Source organism: Takifugu rubripes, chromosome 4 (assembly GCF_901000725.2).
Source record: "Takifugu rubripes chromosome 4, fTakRub1.2, whole genome shotgun sequence".
NCBI lineage: Eukaryota > Metazoa > Chordata > Actinopteri > Tetraodontiformes > Tetraodontidae > Takifugu > Takifugu rubripes.
Genome location: NC_042288.1, coordinates 10,499,669 through 10,519,404, shown reverse-complemented (window position 1 = coordinate 10,519,404; position 19,736 = coordinate 10,499,669). Strand labels below are relative to the sequence as shown.

General features: G+C 46.5%; 3 protein-coding genes and 1 long non-coding RNA gene across 9 annotated transcripts in view; 2 read left to right on the top strand and 2 right to left on the bottom strand.

The window, feature by feature from the left end:
- The first annotated feature begins 472 nt into the window (after positions 1-472).
- bnip4 (BCL2 interacting protein 4) lies at positions 473-2,947 on the top strand. The gene is made up of 6 exons (XM_011603242.2): positions 473-644; positions 910-1,066; positions 1,156-1,216; positions 1,318-1,424; positions 2,058-2,207; positions 2,602-2,947. The coding sequence occupies exons 1-6, from the start codon at positions 614-616 to the stop codon at positions 2,642-2,644; spliced, it is 549 nt and encodes a 182-aa protein (XP_011601544.1). The 5' UTR covers positions 473-613; the 3' UTR covers positions 2,645-2,947.
- Positions 2,948-2,993: 46 nt separating this feature from the next.
- LOC101064532 (protein phosphatase 2, regulatory subunit B, delta) lies at positions 2,994-7,828 on the bottom strand. Its single transcript, XM_003963977.3, has 10 exons — positions 7,643-7,828; positions 7,374-7,448; positions 6,808-6,905; positions 6,528-6,693; positions 6,338-6,450; positions 6,071-6,248; positions 5,805-5,969; positions 5,558-5,727; positions 4,783-4,874; positions 2,994-4,685 (listed from the first exon to the last, which is right to left on the bottom strand). Exons 1-10 carry the CDS (start codon positions 7,647-7,649, stop codon positions 4,406-4,408), a joined length of 1,344 nt encoding a protein of 447 aa, XP_003964026.1. The 5' UTR covers positions 7,650-7,828; the 3' UTR covers positions 2,994-4,405.
- A 7,700-nt stretch (positions 7,829-15,528) lies between these two features.
- LOC105416355 (uncharacterized) lies at positions 15,529-18,824 on the bottom strand. Its single transcript, XR_964510.2, has 4 exons — positions 18,705-18,824; positions 17,065-17,280; positions 16,831-16,961; positions 15,529-16,640 (listed from the first exon to the last, which is right to left on the bottom strand). It is a non-coding gene; the product is annotated as an uncharacterized lncRNA (long non-coding RNA).
- A 109-nt stretch (positions 18,825-18,933) lies between these two features.
- ebf3b (EBF transcription factor 3b) overlaps positions 18,934-19,736 on the top strand; it is a 66,028-nt gene continuing 65,225 nt past the window's right edge. Inside the window, exon 1 of one of the 6 annotated variants that reach the window (XM_029834707.1) lies at positions 18,934-19,650. In XM_029834707.1, the coding sequence (XP_029690567.1) occupies positions 19,520-19,650 (131 nt within the window). In that variant the 5' untranslated portion in view covers positions 18,934-19,519. The remainder of the gene's footprint in view (positions 19,651-19,736) is intronic. The other 5 variants (XM_029834709.1, XM_011603238.2, XM_029834708.1 and 2 more) reach the window with 5 other exon arrangements.

The window sequence follows — 19,736 nt, the reverse complement described above, 5'->3', positions numbered from 1 at the left end:
GATTTCAATAAAGAAAAGATATTTAGAAGTCGAAAATTCTGAACTTTTAATCGTTATTGACTCAGACTACCGTCAAATCTACACTGATAACGTAAACGCATCGTGCTGGATCTAAAGAGAAGAGTTTAGCGTTCGCTGCCACCTACAGGCAGGTAGGTGAAAATGCAACAGACGTCGGTTAGTGAAGCAGGCAGCATTAAAACGATCAGACAAATCATCAAAGTGGTGTTTCGGTACAATAATGTAATTTAATCTAATGTTAGTTTTAGCTAGCATGTGTTTGCGTTTAGGGAAAAGGAAGCACCATCATTTATTTAACGTTATCGGTGGGTGCGCTGTATTTTGTTATGCTTGTACACCGTTTTAAAAGCCAGTCCCACGACGTACGACACCGCCCGCTCCGCGTCCTACCGGGATGTTCCAGTATAAATAATGCATTCCCAGTTTTCCAGCCAATCACGGTTGAGATAAACACAATGTTGCGTCAGTGTTATTGTTGCAGTTGGAGCTACATCTGTTTACCGAGATTTCGCCACCATTTCGCTTGGATCTAGCGTTATAACTACATGTACACGTAGATCTGCAGTATTTAGTCAATACCACTTCGTTTCAGATGGAGACCTCGTCGGACGACGGCTTACAAGGTAAAATAAACGCGAGGAAACGGCCAGTATTGCTGATGATAATTCCAACAGTTAGGAAGACCTTTGCAGTTATCTAGCTAACTGAATTAACAGCAGAACGTGTGTTAGTAACAGTGGGTTAGATGTGGACCATGGGCCTAGTTGGTTCATGTCCCAACTTGTTTTGTTCCTCAAGCCAACCCCCCCACTGCGTGTCCCTATTATGCTCTGCCATCTTCAGGTTAAGTCCTAGCATATCGGTGGTAACCCCTGACTTGATTTCCAGAGTCCTGGGTTGAGCTCCATTTCGGTGCCTCTCAAAGAACAAATCATCACGGGAGCCAGGAGCAAATCCCCACCTCCACCCAGGAGGGCGACTTGGAAAAGATGCTGCTGGAAGCACAGCGGGAGTCCGGCAGGACCAGCTCCAGAGGAAGCTCCAGGTCAGTGGGGAACGGGAAGGCCCAGTCCGGCTCTGTTGTGTTGTGGAGAGGTCAGCAGTGATCACGTGCTTGTTCCTGTTTCCCAACAGCCCACTGGGAGCACACACACCCCTCCTGCTGTGGAGAGGCTCAGAGGCAAACAGCTCCCAGGTATCACAGCTGACAGCGAAAAACCTTTATGTTAAATAAACCCTGTTGGGTTTGCAGTCCTGTCGTTTGCCCACTTGGTTCTGACCAGCATTTATTTTTAGTCGGATGAAGATTTCCAAGAGCGGAGATGTGAAGTGGAGAACCTGATGAAAAGGAACGCGGACTGGATCTGGGACTGGTCCAGCCGGCCCGAGAACAACCCACCAAAGTATGTGAAGTCCACCACTTTAATATGATTTGCTTTCATCTATAACTCTTGTTTGGAAAGAAATCAATTCCCAGACATGGGTTAAAATTAGGTTTCATAGCTCATCGAGGTCCTGTCACACCAACGTCTCAGATCGGACTCTTGAGAGCGGTGCCAAAATATTATACATTCTCTCTCAGTTTGTTCCCCATCTGATGGTTTATGTGGATTCATGCTAACAATCCGACATCCCAACAGTCCGCCCGGCAACCGCTTCACCAAAGATTCATTCAAGTCATAATTTAGACAGCAAATATCCACAGTGATGGAAAATATAGACATTTAAATATAAGTAAAACACTCTTTAGCCTCTGTTTACAGCTAAATCCCTCTGACCTACTAAAAGCTGTCCTCATGTGACTAGATAAACCAGAATGAATGAAAACAGGGTCCTTGAACTCCAGTTAGAAGGATTGCCCAACTTTAAAGGCCGGCATCTGACAGGAAACGCCGCTGATTTCTCCCCCATATTAACACAAGTCTGTTTACTTGATGCCAGATGACGGAGCGATGGCATCTGTGTCAGGGTGACATTAAACCGCTGCTGATTTTAATGAATCCGCCCTGATGAAATATTCATCTCCTCCTCTGCAGGGAGTTCCTGCTGAAGCACCCCAAGCGGGCGACCTCGCTCAGCATCAGGAACACCAGCGTGATGAAGAAGGGCGGCGTTCTCTCAGCCGACTTTCTGAAGCTCTTCCTCCCGTCATTAATCGTCTCCCACATACTGGCCATCGGCCTCGGGTGAGCGCCGCCGTTCCGTAACAGATTCAGGACTCGGCCGAGCCTCCGGAGAATGTCCGGCACGCCGATGACCACGCGCGCGACGCTTCCCGCCGTATAAATAATACAAATATCGGCCATGCGGATGAAATATGCATGCGGCGATCGTCCGTGTGTTTTCCCCTGCTGTTAACCAAACACGGCGGACGCACGAAGACCTTCGACGGGAATAATCCAAGGATGTTCCTCGCGTCCTTCCGAACCGAGCTGCCACTCAGAGACGAGAGCGGCCGACCTCAACGGGGTTTTTTTTCTCCGTTTCGACGACTCCCGCGCTCGTTTCAGGACATTTTAGGGGAAAGCAAACACAGCGGCGTAGCTGCAGCTTGGTGATGCTCCGTGTCTGTGTCTTTAGGATCTTCATCGGGAGGCGTTTAACCTCCCACAACACCTACTGAAGAGGCCGGCTGTGACCTCACCGGGACCACGTCTGCAGGCTTGTTGTTGGAATGCTTCCGTTTGTGGCTCATGCCTACTGGGAACGCACCGTGGGGGGTTCCAGCTCCCCCTGGACCGCTCTGCTGCTTCTTCCTTCAATCTGCACACACGCACACACACACACACACACACACACACACACACACACACACACTGCAGCACATCAGCCATCCCTCTGCATCACTGTGCCACCAGGAAACTGTAAATATCCAGTCAGTGTCTTTTTTTTGTTCCTTTGTTCCTAATTACTAATAAAATTTGGGGAAAACTGGCTCCTGTTTCCAGAGGAAGAAGACGCACACAGATGAACACAATTAAAATTTTATTGAACTTTGGTCGAAATAATAAACAAGTGAATACATCGCCACCATGTTAGGAACGGATGGACAAAGACAATGCGTTGTTATGGGTTTTAATGTCGCCGCTTGGTTTCCGCGGAGACCAACCTTCAGCTCTGCCTTCGGACTACAGAGATAAGACCCACATTTGCGAGACCTGGATCAAAAATTTAGCCGACATCCCCATCAGATTGATAAGGGCACATGTACGAGGCCTGTCTGAACGCCCCCCCCCCCATTACATGATTCAGAGGCACTCTGTCACATCAACTGTATTGTGTGCAATTTTCCCGTGTTTTCAGAGACGGCCACGTGTAGCAGCAGTGTACGAGGACATAATTCTATAAAATAGGATTTACAAATAATGCACATGAGGTCTGTAAAACATCTGGGGGCAGAACTTGTAGCTGTCACTTACAGAAGTAGGTATTAAGGCTGCAGATTCCCTTTGTACTGGGGTCCATCTTGTGCCATGTAGTTTCCAGCCTAAAATGTGGTCAAAAACATTAAGAAATAAAAAAAAGGAAATCTCTCGACACAAACAGACGTCTCCATCAGAGGGAGACCTGGATTATTTCCATGAGTTTGCTTGAGATCTTCTCAAAGACAGTGGTGTGACTGGACATTTTCCCACCTCTCTACAACAGAAAAACATGCAAAGCAATAAACATGTTTTAATACATACTTCTAAATTTAAAAACACATCTGTAGTTTTAGTTTCTTTTATTATGTGGATGACAAAGTGTACTCGAGTAGATACAGTCAGTGAATTGATGTCACCGCATCGACGAGGAGGGGGGGGGGGTCGCAAGAGGAGGGGGCGGAAAAGGGGGGTTGGGGGGCGAAAGCGGTCCACTTTCCAAATTTATGGCCTCTTCCACCGGCGGTTTGGCCTGAATACGCGGCCAAAGGGGGAATGTTACAGTTAGTTCATCCGTGCTTCAGAGGGCCCAAAATCTTTGAGATGATGGAACAACTTCTGACAAGACGTCATTTTAAGGGCTTCCAAAAGTTCTGCCGTTAAATCGTGAAATGAAGGCTTAAAATGTCAACACAAACACCAAAGTTCAAGAGTTTGACCTCTAGGGAGTGCCGTTCCGTGAATTAGACCCGAGTTGGGGCTTTCTGGGTCAGGGAGGGGCTTGCTGATTGCCCTGGTGCTGAAGGCAAAAAAAAAAAAAAAAAAACCAAAAAAAAAAACGACCTAAGCTCAGACTGAAATTAAAACAGGCCTATGGATCAACCTCCTGTGGCAAAAAAAAGGAGACGCGTGCTTTCAAATTCTTCACCAGGAGGACAACAAGGCTGTTTCTTCTTATACAGATAGACAAGTAGGCTTAACTACACGGGTACGGTGGAGCCCTGCCCTCCGGAGCCCCAAACCTAGTTGATTTTGTCCTGGAAAATGTACAAGTTGTTGGTGGCTGCCACAGCAATCACGTTATCTTTGGGGTGCCAGGCAGTGTGCAGGATCTTCTTATTGAAGTCCAGGCTGTCCACGCTGATCTCGTCCTTCTTTCTCTTGCCTCCCGTGGACACTTTGCGTGGTTTGAGCGTAGCCCGCGGTTTGCTGCTCTCCCGGGACGCCTCCAGCGTGATGTCCCGCCTGGTGTTGCGGTCAAACATTCTGAAGAAGTTGTTGTAGGAGCCGGTCATGATGGCACTGAAGGGGGAGAGACGGGAAAGGTGTGAGGCGGCGGGGGGGGGGGGGGATGGGGGGGCATCTGGCACGAATGTCCCGGCGGGACGAGGACACGTACCTGTCGCTGCCGTTCCAGCAGCACTCGAACTTGTCGAAGATGCAGTCGTTCTCGTACAAGGAGCAGAGTTTACTGCGAAGGTATTCGTGAACCTGGAAACAAGCACGAGCCTCAGCTCAGTTCAACGCCAACATGCTAACAGCGGACAGTTGCTAACCGTCCACCCTGTCCAACTGTGTCCAACTGGCACTGCGACTGGGAGACGACGCAACACAACCTGACATGCGGCGCACGCCCCAGATATGGCGATGCAGCTCATTTGGTTATTAGCCTGCTAAACTGGACGCTCTGTAGCCACATTAGCATCTATATTGTCCTGCGGTCGTCACGGCGTGATCCTCCCAACCCACAAAGCGTCTCCCACACTGCAGAGGCGTTCGCAGGGAAAAGCTGGATTCTCTCATTATCCGCCCGATTAGCAGTTTGTGGTGTCGCATCACGGCAGCTTCCAAAAATAACCGGCTGAGTTCTAAACGCAAGCGGCGCCGAGGTGGGCAGAAAAGACGCCGTGAGCGACGGCTGACAGGCAGCGGTGAGAGCTGGTCAGTGCGGAGGCTCAAATGATGCCTGGAGGCCTTTTTTTGAGCAACACATGAGCTCCGAGCCGGCTTAAAGGTGGCATATATACGCATATATAAGGAGGTTGTCCTTATTTATTCCAATTGTACCAGAATTAGCTTCAAGGTTCCCCTTAAAACCCTTCGCCCAGCCCTCTATCGCAGTACATTCAACGTTTTTTATGAATAAACACCATATCCTGTGTGCACCTACGCACCTGATATGTCTCCACTGGCCTGTTTTCCATGTTGAGGTCCCAAACTTTGACGGAGAGGTAGTCACGCGTCATCATGTAGCGTCCACTGTGGCTGAACTTCACGTCCGAGATGGAGGAGATGATCTCGGAGAAAAAAGACCGGCTGCTCGGATCCTCCGGCTCCTCGAAGACTAAAACAAGAGGGGGAGACCTTCACTTTTGGGCTGCTGAACCAAACCCACGTCTGCGGCGCGGCGGAGGGACTTACACTTCGAATGCCTATCGCAGAGCGCCGCTGCTCGCATGTCACACAGGCGGATGGTGCCTTTGCTACTGCTGTACACAAACACGTTGCATTGGTGTGGATGACACTCAGCAGCTGTGATTACTTCTGTCAGCTCCTCCATGTTGGCAGGTTTGATGTCTACAATATCTGGGAGAGAATTCATTAAGGAACAACTCGACCTTGGCGACGACACCGCGGGGAATCGGCCGCTACCGACGGGACCCTGCGCCGATGATGAGAAAGGATACTAAAACTTCTGTCTGTGATTTCCAAGTGCCATAGATTTATTCTTAGGTCGTCTGCAGAGAGGTACGTTTCGTGATCACTATTTACAGAAATGGAATTAATGTGATAGGTGTGTGCATTTGCAAAGATCCTCCTGGGACTCGCTTCTACCATGAGATCCATTGGCATGAGTACTGGTACCTGCAACGGGAAGCGCGCACGTTAAAATGGAAACTGTGAACGAGCCAGGCTCAAACACCAGGGAGAGTCAAGCGAGCGACGAAACAGACCCGTAAAGAGGTGATTCTAAAGGGTTCTCTGAGCCGTCCGTCCTCGTCCTTCAGGTTATAACCTTCCGCCCGTTTATCCCGTTCACTTATTTTCCACAATTTGATAGTTTTATCTGAAGACAACGGAAATTGACATTGTTATTAAGCATTAAGACAAGTTGCAGAGTACTTCAGAGCGCCGTTAGCTTACCATTTGTTGAAAGTAGAAAGTGAGCAGCATTTTGTTGGGGTAGCCATCTTATTTTATTAATCTTTTCTTCGATTTCTAAACTTTTCAAATAGTCAAACTCTGGCTCGTGACTCTGAAAAGTGCTATAGACGTTGTACTCCCCGCGCAGATGTGGACGATTCTTAGACTGTGAACACATCGCATACAAAAGTAGGAAAAAGATGTCCACCAATGACACAAGTACAATGAATAAGAGAGACTGACAATAAACACGTTCCTGCACGAATTCATTGACGCTTACCTCCTGCTCATGCTGAAATATCACAACTCTGCCTCCTTTATCTCCAGTGGCAAGTAATTCTCCAGAATAGTTGAACTCAACTGTTGAAATGATGTCAGCTAAGAACAGAGAGATGCATCACTCAACCACAAGGTCGCCAGTTGATCTGTTGACATACTTCTGCTACAATGGAAGGACGCGTTCTGATGACGATCGAGATGCAAAGTGACAACCAAACATGCCCCAGGTTCACTCATTCATATATGAATGAAGAGAAAACAAGAATGATGTCACTGGGCAATTTATGGACGCAGTACATTGACGTCACGAACACGGTCGCTCCCCTTTAATAGCTTAGCCACTAACTAGCATAGATGCTAACTACCGACAGACAGTAATTTTCGAGGGAAGGGCGATAATGCAACGAGCCCAAAAATAAACACTCCTCGCAGTGACCGCATTATTTTATAGCCCATTTGCCCCACTCCACGTCGTGCATTTGACGTGAAGCCCCCAGAGCATCACTCACTAGCACGCCATCCAGCCTTTTAGCTTAGCCGACTGGCTAACGTTAGCTGGCTACATACCTTCCGCAACATCTTCATCTATCGCCCCTTTTACTTGAGAGAAACACCACTGGAAATCATTTCCTCCTGCAACTCCTGTAAAAACGACACAGCGTTAGTTTGTATCAGACTCGCCTCTGGCCGGACGATAGAACGACCTGACATTGACATAGTTTGACAACTAGCAACTTAGCTCGCCAGCGCTAACGTTGGCTCGGTAACTTGCAGATTCAGGCCATCACACACAGCAAGTGAGGTGGGTCCCTTCCCTCCCTTCAAAAGTAGCTTACCCGCCATTGCTTCATGTAGCAGCTCTTGCTATACAGGGTTTCCAATACCTGATCAACCAATGCGGCTTGCTAGGGGAAATAGATAGCATCCACAATCAGTGTGAAGACTCGGGTCCAGATCTGTCAAGACGGAAATTGTCCGTGATTTTTTTTTCCTTCCAAAATGGCGCACAGTCCATGGAGAAATGACGTCATACACGCATGCCACATCCTGGCTGCATCCATGCATCCCTCCATCCCAGCGCCAGGCTGTGCAGATGCGCGTTCACTCCTTATTTCAAATTACTTCACTTTCGTGCGCTGCGCCCCACGTCGAGACCTGCCCCGAATACGAACAGGTAGATGCAGGTAGACGAAACGGGAGGAATTTAAAAACTGTTTTGCTTGAAGGTGAAGAAATAGTTATCCTAAAATTATCCCACGCGATCCTTGTGCATTTCCTCTTGTTTTATCTAGGTTTTTTTGTTGCTTAAAATGACTAACTCGTTAAAAGTAAAAGCTAATCTTCGGATAAATTGCAGAAAATGCACAACACGGAGTTCCTAACCAATATGGCTCATACAAAAGCTCAAGTTTTTGACTGGGCGATGTTATCTCAGTTTTAAATGTACCTATTTTAAAGACGCACATCAACGTTCCCAGACTTTCTTCCTTCTTTGCATTATCCGTGGGCGACATCTAGCGGCCGGGTTGTGAACAGCAGGTTAATGTGTTACAGTTTCCGACCACAGAAAATTTGAGGTTTTATGTTTTTAATTTATGATATGGTTTGTTAAACTTTCGACCAAGCTTCTGTTGAACCTTCAAATAAGCAACTGTTGAAGCCTAATGTGAAAACAATCCAAAAAAATAAAGTTTTCTTCCATAAAACCTTTTAATCCCTCCATAATTGAGCTGACCCAACACAGTGAGTCCAAAATTAGATTCCAGGTTAACCTACGCGAGGAGGTTATATATAATGGCTGAAGGATAATTCATACATATTTTTATGTCTATATAGGCCTAAATTGATCTATTCACAGAGTGCCTAAAACTATCACTTTGATTTAGCGAAAACAAACCCTTTACGAGAAAGTTTGCCACTTATTTATATCCGTGCATGGTGTAAAATATGCATGCAAAGATAAACATCAGCACCAAGGTATTTACTTTTGTGCTTATTTCTCCTTTAACGCTACCCTCCGAGGGTTTGCGTTATCAAAAAAAAAACTGGGTGGAGACATAAAATACTCAAGTCCCCAAACAACAAAATGGCAAATGCTGACGAAGATCGAGAACGTGTAATAACTGGGTCACTTCATGGTGCTAAAAGAGAACGCACACACATTTTCTTCTCAGTGTTGATAGAAATACACTTTTATTTTTACAGAAATAAGGTCCTCTGGTGCACACATGCTAATACATTAGTGTTAAAATAGCATCTTGCATAAAAATGGGATTAAAAAAAACAATTGTTTTGGTCAAATAAGTGTTTTTGAGGCCTACTTTCTTTGAAAGAACGGTGCGTGTCCCTGTGCGTGTGTGCATCTGCAGATTGTTGTGGGGGTGACAAGTCAATCCAGAGGCATCCACCCAGAAACACCTGGACCACATCACACCAAAACCTTCCACATCCCTCCCACGACTCCCACAGCGTCCCTGAGGGAGCAGCAGAGTGGAGCTGGAGGTGAGCAACCCTTTACCTGTGTAGTTATTTATATAAAGGTGAACCTTCACCTGCAGCAGCAGCAGCTTGAACAGACGGATCCACTCACTGACGCTGACATTTGTTCAGCGTCTTCTGTGCGTCAGCAGATTTGGGTGATAATTGGTTGCTAATGTCTTTTTAATTAAAGCTAGGTGCCTCCGGTGGTGGCAAAACGGGGTTATTTCAAGAAGCACTTGGAACATCCTTGACTTTCGTGAGAGGAGGCGTGTTTTAGCTCTCTTGTTCTGTTTGATGAAACAGTAGCCAACATGTTTGATTCATCAAGTGTTGATGGGCATAAAAGGCCAAATTTGACATGAAATGTTGCTGCTGTTGCTGCGTATTAGATCAAACCTGGGCAGTCATTCCCTGTTAGATCCATAAACACTGTCCATTCCTGGCTGGAACCAGCCCAGTTTGTGATGGAATTAACCGAAACACTTAATTGTTGTGTGTGCAAGGTTGTTGCTATTTTTCAAGTTCAATGTTGTGCCTGTGACTGTGTGTGTGTGTGTGTGAGAGAGAGAGAGAGAGAGAGAGAGAGAGAGAGTGGTGCCGTTGCGTAGCTTCATCAGGTATAAGGAGAGGTGTTGACTTTATTCCGAGCCTCCAGTAACACCACTGACTCTGATAGTTCCCCATCCCTTTGGGAATTCATTATAAGACAGCTAGAGGCTGCTTGTGGATGGTTACTGTGCTGCCCGTATGTTAACTTGTCGCTATCGCGCAAGGCAAACATGTGGTGCAGCTGCTTTCTCTGGCTGTGGGCAACCTGGAGAGATTGATTGGTGAGCTTTCTGTTTTATCCAGGATCAGGGCCACATTCAGTAGACACGGCGCCTCCGGAGAAGCAGCCATTTTCCCCAGAAACTATGGCTCATTACCAGCACAGACAAAATGAAGGTATATTGACTTTTTTTAACATCTTACAACACACCTTTTCTCTTCCCGAGATGTTTAACACTGAGCGTTTGTTACCCTAAAACTCTTTACTGCTCTTTATTCTCCTGGAAAAGATTTCCTTGGCTCATCATATTTAAAGCAGCTTTAACTAGATCAGATGCAATGACTGGGTTCATCACAAACTGGATTTCTACACACATACCCATGCACAAACACACACACTCACCCCCCCTTCTCCACACACACACACACACACACACACACACACACGGTCCATCAGACAGAAACCACTGGCCAGTGTCTGCTCTGCTCTGGGGCATAAGCACTATCCAGACCTTCAGTCTTTAACTGTCTATGTTTTTTTTCTTACACACACTCACACACACACACACACACACACACACACACACACACACACACCCCCACACACACACACACACACAAAGACAGCAAAGATAAACACAATCAATTATTCAAGACTCTTGTTTTGGCCTCTGTGTGCTTGTGCGTTTGTGTGTGTGTGTGTATCTGTGCGTGTGTGCTTTCTCTCCTATTATTTCTGTTCTGTTGTTTCTACGGCATCTTCTGGCAACCTCGCAGCCAGGAGGCCTCCGTGAGTGAGATACGGGTCTGGATGACTTGAGGTCTGTGCACGTCTTTGTAATTTAGATGCTATAATTTGCATGCGGAGCCTCCGACATCGCCTCATTGTTTGAAGGAGATTATCCTCGCGGCCCTCCACCACCGAGGGTTGTCGGAGTCCTGGCTTGGAAGACAAAACCTTTGTCTCCATCTTTATTTCCCCTCTGACTGGAACTTTTCAATGTGGTCATTGCCAGGAGTCAGAGCTCACAATGAGGCGCGCCAGCGACCGTGCACACAGTAAACTGCATTATCTGCTAAATTATTTCTTGTGCGTGTGAGCTCTATACCGTTCGGGGGATTTTACCTTCAGACTGTCATTCGTCAGTGTGCATATTCGTGCACTAGATGGCACTATGGCACTTATTATTCACCGTCAGCTCGCGATTTCCATACCGGAGACCTGCGCGCGTCTGATGGCCGCACACTGCAAGTTTCCCCCCGCAGCAAATGTTTGCAACACCGCGCGAAACTTCACGCTTTTAATTAGCTGCGAGGATGATGCAATGGCTCCGGATTCTAGCTGCAGATGAGAAAGTCCCGAGTTAGAGAGATGCAGACGATGCAAATGGAGCTCTGTTCCATCCCGCCGAACGTGGCAGGTGCCTCTAAAAAGACTCAGGTAAACTAGGGGGAGACCCCCCCCCCCCCCCCCACGCACCCAAATCAATGGAGGAAGATGAAGAAGAGGAGAATCAGACTTAGGCAATATATTAAATGTGAATCCCGGCAGCAGTGATGTCTTTGTAACAGATCATATTGTAAATAAGATGGGTTAAATTGCACTTGTAGCCTCCCTCCAAGCAGTCAGGGTGGTCTCCGGGGGCGACGCCAGACTGCTGCAGACTCTTCTTCTAATAACACAAGACAATGAGGAGCCAGCTCATAACACGGGCCTCCGCTGTATAGAACAAGTATTGGGGGGGCTTACCAGCTAATAAAGTGGCAAGTCTTCAAATCCGTGTCAGAAGAGCAGAGCGCCATGGGGACCTTTCATAACACGTGTACGTGCGGGTTCAACGGCGGTGTAAAGGTTACACAGCCACGCCGCGCTGATCTAACCTGATGAGTTGCCGTAAGCCCCGCAAATTCCAAGGCCGTGTTCCTTATTTAAAGAGGCTGAGCTGAATAATTCGCTGCCTCTCTCAAACAAAAAAAAAAAATAAATAAGAGGAGTGAGATGTGCTCCTCTTCATAAATGTGCACAAAGCATTGACAAAAACCGCGGATCCCACTTAAATTTCACTTCATGTCTCCTAACTTTCCTTTTCCTGGCGGTTCGGAGTGATTTTTCCATTATAAATGAGCGATAATCATAATAATTTCATTGATCGGACCGCGCTGCCCTTTGAGTTCACCCAACGCGGGCTGGGTAATTAGCCATGATTGCCTGACTTGTGTGCTTCATCACTGGTCTGCCTCGCTCCCTCTCCGGTGAGCCTGTCCTTCACTGCGGCGCAGATGCTCCTCCAGCATTTCCACCCACTTTGTTTGTTGGGCCTTTGATCCGCGTGATTCCAGTTAAAGTTACACCCATGTGCTGCAAGTTGAAACTTTCAGCATTGTCGCTCGGGGGAACCTTATACCCGTGGCGCCTTCTCCTTTTGTCCTTCCCTTTAGCAACAGAACTCTGCTCTGGATCCAGACAAAAGACTACTCACGACACCATTTTATGATCCGTGTGATGATACCGGTTCCTTCTCCCTCCTGCGTGTTCCCTCATCCTGCTCAGGTGTTCTACAACGGCCAGAAAAACTCCGAACAACACCCAGAGTTTTCTCTTGGCATTTTCCTTAATTGTCGGGAAGTTTTCTCGACGACATTAAGACATTTACTTGATTGTACTTTTTTGTTTTTTAAATGAAGTCCATCAGCTGGGCCCCAGCGTGCGTGTGTGTGTGTGTGTGTGTTTGTGCGTGTGTTTGCGTGTGCACTGGTTTACACGGGAGATAATTGGTGTTCTGGAATCACACACACAACTTGGGCCTAATTGAAACACAATTCCAAAAGGCTGTTTTCGGCCCCGGCGCTGAATTGTGGAGCAGGAAACACTTAAAGACAGAGGCGGCGTATTAAAATGGATTGTAACGCGCGGCGATGTCTTGCCTCTCCAGTCTGTCTAATCACTGTGTGAGTGAAACATTCATGGTACACTAGATCAGTTCAATATTTAATTTCTCAACAAAGACTACATGATGGAACAGATGCTCAAACTTTGTATGTTCCTCATGAGAGCAAAGCTGACGATCACGGAGGCTGCTGGGGGTGGGGGGGTGGGGGTTGTTTGGATGTGTGATCGTCTTTGGGCTCTCCACCTTTGCTCTGTAGGTACGTCCAGAGTAAAAAAAAACAACAAATAGAGAAGGAGGAGACGAAGAGCGTGCACGCGTAATGAGTCAGAGCTGCAAGCAAGGATTGAATACATCAGTTGTTTACATCCAGGGGCACTGGAAGCTCAAAATACGTGCAGCCACATTAGCGATGCGCCAAGGTTGGCCTTTGCCTCCATGTCACATTTCAAGTGAAAATTTGACTTGGCATGTTTGCATAGGATTTCTTCATCTCCCTTTTAAACCCCTATGGGCAAGCTGAAGGTGAGGGGAACTAAGATTATTATCCCCCCCGCTCCTCCGCGGAGCTTTTCTTTATGCACACCCTCACAGATGTCGACATTTGGTTAGGCGGTGTACGTGGAAGCCCCAGATTATCTGGCGCTTCGGCAAGTCTGTTTAGCGAAAGTTAGGGTTGTTACCGGCCCGCGCTCGGAATGTTCCCATGTGTTCTGGATTACGGGGGTCCCCCGCGCTCACATCTGCATACGCCGAGGGTGGAAATGTTAAAGATTGATCAGCGCCATCCGTCCGAGGCCTCGGCGCGGCGATGTTCCCGTCCGCGGGCCCAGAACTCGTCACAGGAAGCGTAGCAGATGGCACGCTATATGTCATAATGCGGCGAAATCCAACAGGAATCGACGATCGGAATCCCGCCCCGGAGTCTGCCTCTTTTAGCTCCGGCATAATCTTCCCAGGATTTCAATTGCAAAGTCAAGGAGGACGGCGGCGCACGTGGGGACTAGTTATGTGGGGCAAACGCAGGCCAAGGTTGACAATGCAAAGGCTGTGTTTATGTGCATCACATTCGCCACACTCAATGTTTCCCAGAGTGCGAGAACATCCTCCCTCGAATTCTATTCCTCTTCCCACGTCCCAGCGCTGCTCTGGAAAGTAGGCCAAGCGAGCACCAGGGCGTTGCTTTTTTAAGATGATCAGTTTGTCAGTGTGTGTGTGTGTGTGTGTGTGTGTGTGTGTGTGTGTGTGTGCTGGGGATGGCTATTCATGTGGCTCCACTCCGCAGAACAAAGACCACCATTATACAATTTGCAGCACTTCTAAAAGCGAGGAAAAAGGGAGAGGTTGGAAAATAGGGACAGGGCAAGTGTGGATGAAAACAAAGGCAGAGCAGAACCTGGCTTGTCCTCGAATTCATTTACCTCTTTTCCACCTCTTTGTTGCAGGAAAAGGGTCCCTTGCCACTCACACTCTTCTGCGATCGTGCTGTAAACCGCTGTGGATTATTTTTAGCTTTTGCAGAGCAGCTTTCACCTTGAGTCCCTCCGTCTTGACATCATAATTAACATTTTTGTTCATAGTAGCGCCGTTCCCAATGAGGAATATCCGAATAGAATCCAGCTATTTAGCAGCAGCGGCTTGTTGGGCGCATCCTGTCAATCACCGTCACGTCTGATGGTAATCCCGGCGAATTAAATGCAAGCCCGCGCAACGTGCAGGCAAATATAGATTTTGATGTCAGTAAATCCTGCAGGTTGAGCCAGTGTGGCTGGAAGTTGGCAGTAGCTCCATCACAGGGGTCAACAACCAAGTTAAAGTTCTCCTGAGCACCGAGCCACATGCACACACACACATGCAAACACACATTTTTTTCATTTTCTTTTTTTTAATAAAAAAAGAGGCAAGGTTAAAGCTGATGCCTCCGTTTTGAAGGCCACAGTGCCCAGTGCAACATGTGCCCACATCATATTTACTGATGAGACGTTCAATGACCTTCAGAGTCGGTTATTTTTACGCCCGTTTTGCTGAACGTCAGTTTTGGTATTAATGCGCCCGTATTAAAACTTAATGGCTTCCGATTTAGGTCTGAATGATCACGTTTACCTCACGTCCATCATCTAGAAATATGCACATTTTAAATAAAGACTTCCGGAAGGGCCTACAAAGCAATGATGGACACAATCAAGATGGGGGCGAAGGTACGCTGGATAGTCGGTCCTGTGTACTTTCGGTCCAAATTTCCAGGGGATATTTTAGATGTTAATAGCCCTGAAGTGGTCCCGGTTTCTTATTTAATTTCTCTCGCCTTCTTTAAATGTAATTCGCCCACAGATTGCGCCGCGAGGCTCGAAACCGCGCAGGAAACTCTCTCATCTTCTCCGCAGCAGAATGGAAATGCAAATCGTGCGCACGGGCAAATGCCCTTGACAGAACTCACCACCGCGCACAATTAACATGAGCGCTCAGACACAAGTTAGTGACGAAATGTGAGGTCACATCAGCGGCGTGTCAGACAAAATCACACTTTTTGTTCCTACAATCGGGATAGATTTATGCATTTATTTAAAAAAAAAAGTCAAATCAAAAGAAACATAATAATAATAATAATAATAATAATAATAATAATAATAATAATAATTTTATTCATTTTAAAAAGCTAATTGTGTAGGCGTCGCTGCATTTTATTTTCCGGTCTGCTGCAAAATGCTTTAAATATTTCCACACATTTCCTCTGAAATCCAGCCACCATATGTGGTCCGTGTAGGGCATGTTAGATGTAATGGATAAAGCTATGTGGAGATTTGTCTGTCTTTGTCACTGCAGAACACAGCTGCTTGATATCGGCACCATGATCTCAAGTGTAACCAACGAGGGGCGCTGTCTGTCTATCAGCCGCGGCTGCCTGGCACCAACAGCCTCCGCCATTGATCTCGTCACTCTTTACCAATTATCTTTGCTTAAACTGTGATTGGAAACACCGAGTCGATTTTATTTTAACAAAGGCCTATTAAAAATAGCCCACTGAATACGCAAGGGCAGTTTTATATCAGACCTTAAGGAGAATCATTATAAAGAGCATTTTACTAATGGAATTTATTATCATCATTATTATTCTTTTAACAATTAAAATGTGCACATACGTTTCAAAAGTGCAGCAAAAACTTGTGAACGTGACAGCTAAAAGTGAAATTGCGTAAAGGTGCTCTCATATTTCCCCTCACGCGTGTGAATAAATTTATGAGGAAAACTGAAGTTACGCAGAAATCTTCCATCTCCACACAAATGCGCGAACACTGTAAGTTGCTGTAAACAATAAGTGGGCTGTCTGCCTGTTTCTCCCGTATAGAAGTGATGCGTTTAACTGAAGGCGTGTGATTAATATTTCATGATGAGAGGATCACTTTAAAACAACCTCTGTGATAAAGCCGTGAGCGCACTTGCTTAGTGGCTGCTAATAATAAGATTTCTCTTTCTTTCCGTCCTCTTTTCTTTTTTCCCTGCCAATCGATTCATTAGGAAACAATGCAGGTGAGCATAATGAAAGTGTTGTCCCAATAAAGTGCATCGATGGACAGCTGGGCAGCGGCCGCCTGATTGACTTTGGCTTGACATCTGGGAGGCCCGCTGGCCCCTGGCACGCGTATAGGCTGATGTCGCCATTTACATGCAAATTTAAGGAGATCATGAGGTCCTTGCCCTGTAAATTCACACATACACACACACGCACACACACACACACGCACACACACACACAAAAGAAGACGTCACCCTCAGTGCGGTCGAGGCTCATCCCGCCGAGACGGGAGTCTCTCAAAGTCATCGTGGACATTTTTTACGGGGGGGGGGGGGGGGGCACGCGTCCAGGTTCAAAATACCAGCGGTCGCACCTAAAAATCTTGTGGAGGGAATTCATTCATTGTCGTGGCGGCTGCCCCCGCCTCATCCACTGGTCATTTAGAGCTCCAGCCTGGCTCGTGTGCAGGGGTCGGCTTCCCCACACTTGTCGCCCTCCACTCACCTAAGAAACATTTAATTATAATTTTAAAAAAAAACCCAAAAAACAAAAAAGGGAGTGAGGGGGGAATTAAAAGAGATGTAAAAAGACCACCCCAGACCCGCACCAGGGCAAACTTTTCCCTCACGCACGCACACACAAGCCGGGAATCCACATTTCCTTTTCTTTTGACGCGAACGCTTTCACCTAATGATGGAGAGCGCATTTTCCACGGTGTGAGCCCACCACGCAGATGATCCCACAGAATGAGCTGAGACGGATTCAGGCTCCGAGCCTCAGTGTGTGCAGCAGCTGACTCCCTCTCTCCACGTCCAGATGGCTCCTGCACACAGATTTGCATTCATTTTCCTCTAATATCTTCAGAAATAGCGGGGCAGCTGCATTTGTTGTCAAATACGGTTTAAAACTCCCTTTCAGGACAGCATCGTTACCTACGTGACGGCTGTGGAGATCCATTTTCCCTCTCCAGTCAACAGTATCAGATCTAAGAGGATTTGTCTCAAAGTCTCCTAATTTGATAATCAGATTTAAATCGCCCTGGTGCGTGTAATCAGGGGTTAACTTCTAATAAGCGGGACGCGAAATCGTACAGAAAAGGCAGAGTTGTGCGCAAAAGCGAGGATAAAGAGCACTACAATCGAAAGGGCGATTTTTTAATTTCATTTTTCCAATAGCCCGTTTTAATTCCTGGCTTATTGCTATTATTTTCACCACGTTTTGTTTTCAATTGAACAATAAAAAAAGAGAAATATTTGCATTTTGTGACCCAGTAATTTGGCAATAGATTGTGTGGAGGTGAGAGCAACAGCTTATAATTCACTTATCTTTGGCAGCAGCTATTAACCCTCAGCACCAGCTAGATAGATTGCTCAGGATACAGCACACATCTCTCTTCCTCGCACCCTCCCCTCGCTCCCTCCATCCTCTCCTCCTTTTCACCACTAATGAACCGAATTGCTCGCCTGCCCCGTCCGGACAGGGTCGGATACGGAGGCGGTTGGGCTCTTTAAAAATGATGAAGATGTTCCTGATCTCTTTTTACGGGACGTGCGTAAAATTTAATAAAAAAGACACAGAATCGTTTTCCTTAAGTTTGTTTAATGTGATAAAGAAGTCTTATATATATTTATATATTCAGAGGTCAGAAGATCGGGCTGTGTGTTCTGTAAATGGCAAATTGATGTGATTGATTCCACCTTAATAAAATGGTTGCTAAGAAACTGATGAAACTTAGCTCATATTTCACGCTCGGCAATAAATGCAAATAAACACGAAAAAGTCCACAATGGATTGTATTTTTTTTAAACAAACCTCAATGAAAGCTTATTTGAATGTATAGATTTAATATCATATCTAATTTTCTGAAATGAGCCTTTTATTTAATGATTACAACAAGACAATCTTCGTCGGAGTTTAACAAAATAACAACATATCAATTAAATAAAATATGATCTCTTAATACTGAAACTTATATTCGCAAAACTACCGATATGCTTCCCGATGCACTGAACAAATAATCTCATCAAGTCAATCTGCAATAATAATGGCCGGTTTAATCGAATAAATATGTCGGATGCTATTAATTTTAATCCAATATAATACAATTAATCACAGAATTTGCTGTCGTTAGGCCAACTCTGAATAATAAGCGATGATATTATGTTGGGTTTTTTTTTTTTTTTCCTCATTATGTGTGAGGGTTACACCCGGCTGAATTTTCCATATCATTAAAAAAATCAAACTCACCACGTATAGGGCCTAAGCAAGAGGAAAAGTGGAGCGAAAGAGTGTTTCTCATGGCTGCAGCACTATAGGGCTGCGCTTCGGCGGCGCAGCGCCACGGCTCGACAGGAACCGTCAGCGCACCATATATGGTCAAAACCACGCCCCCTGTGCGTCATATTCTGACAGCGCCTCTCCCGTGGGTTTAGAGTTTTGGCTCCCGGGAAAGATTTCAGTCCTCGGGGAAAGAGGGCTTAGTTTTGCATGTTCCCATCCATCGTGCACGACGCGAAAAGGGCCCCTTATCCGCCTCTCCTGTGTACGAGGAACACCTCCGCTGGTGATCAGCCTTTGCCTGTGTTTGTCTTGTGGAGAAGCAGCAGCACCTTTTGCAGGAGTGGGGTTTTTTTTTTACTCAACGAGAAGTCCTGAAGGTTTTGGATGCGGCGCTTCAGGGATGTGGGCACTTTGAGAGCAGCATCACCCACAAACACAAACAACCGCCATCGATTTTTCTGTGAATAGCACGAAAAAAAAGAGAAAAAAGCGGAACAATAGCAACACACACAAAAAAAATCCTGTCTATTGAACAATTCACTTTTCCAGTCTGTGGATACCGCTCTAACTAAGTACAGCACTTTGAGAATTGTTCACATCGGACGGACTGAAGAGGGAGGCAAGACCTGTGGACCGGGTTTTCCCTCGCAAGTCGGCTGTCGCGACTTATCCCGTGAAAAAAAAGAGAGACAACCCAAAGGATAACGCGCTTGGACGTTTATTTTCCTCCCTAATTTCGCAGGAGGCTGTTTTTTTTTCCTCCCCCACGCAAATCGTCCTAAATGTTTGGGATTCAGGAAACTATACCGCGGGGTGGGACGACGATGAAGGAGGAACCGCTGGGTGGACTGAACTCGGTCCGCTCCTGGATGCACACAGCTGGGGTGGTGGATGCACACACGGCCGCCCAAAGGTACGCATGCCAAAAGCATCTGAATTTTCTCACGCATTCCCTCCTCATCATATCGACCCCTCAATCCCCTGAATACTCTGTATCAA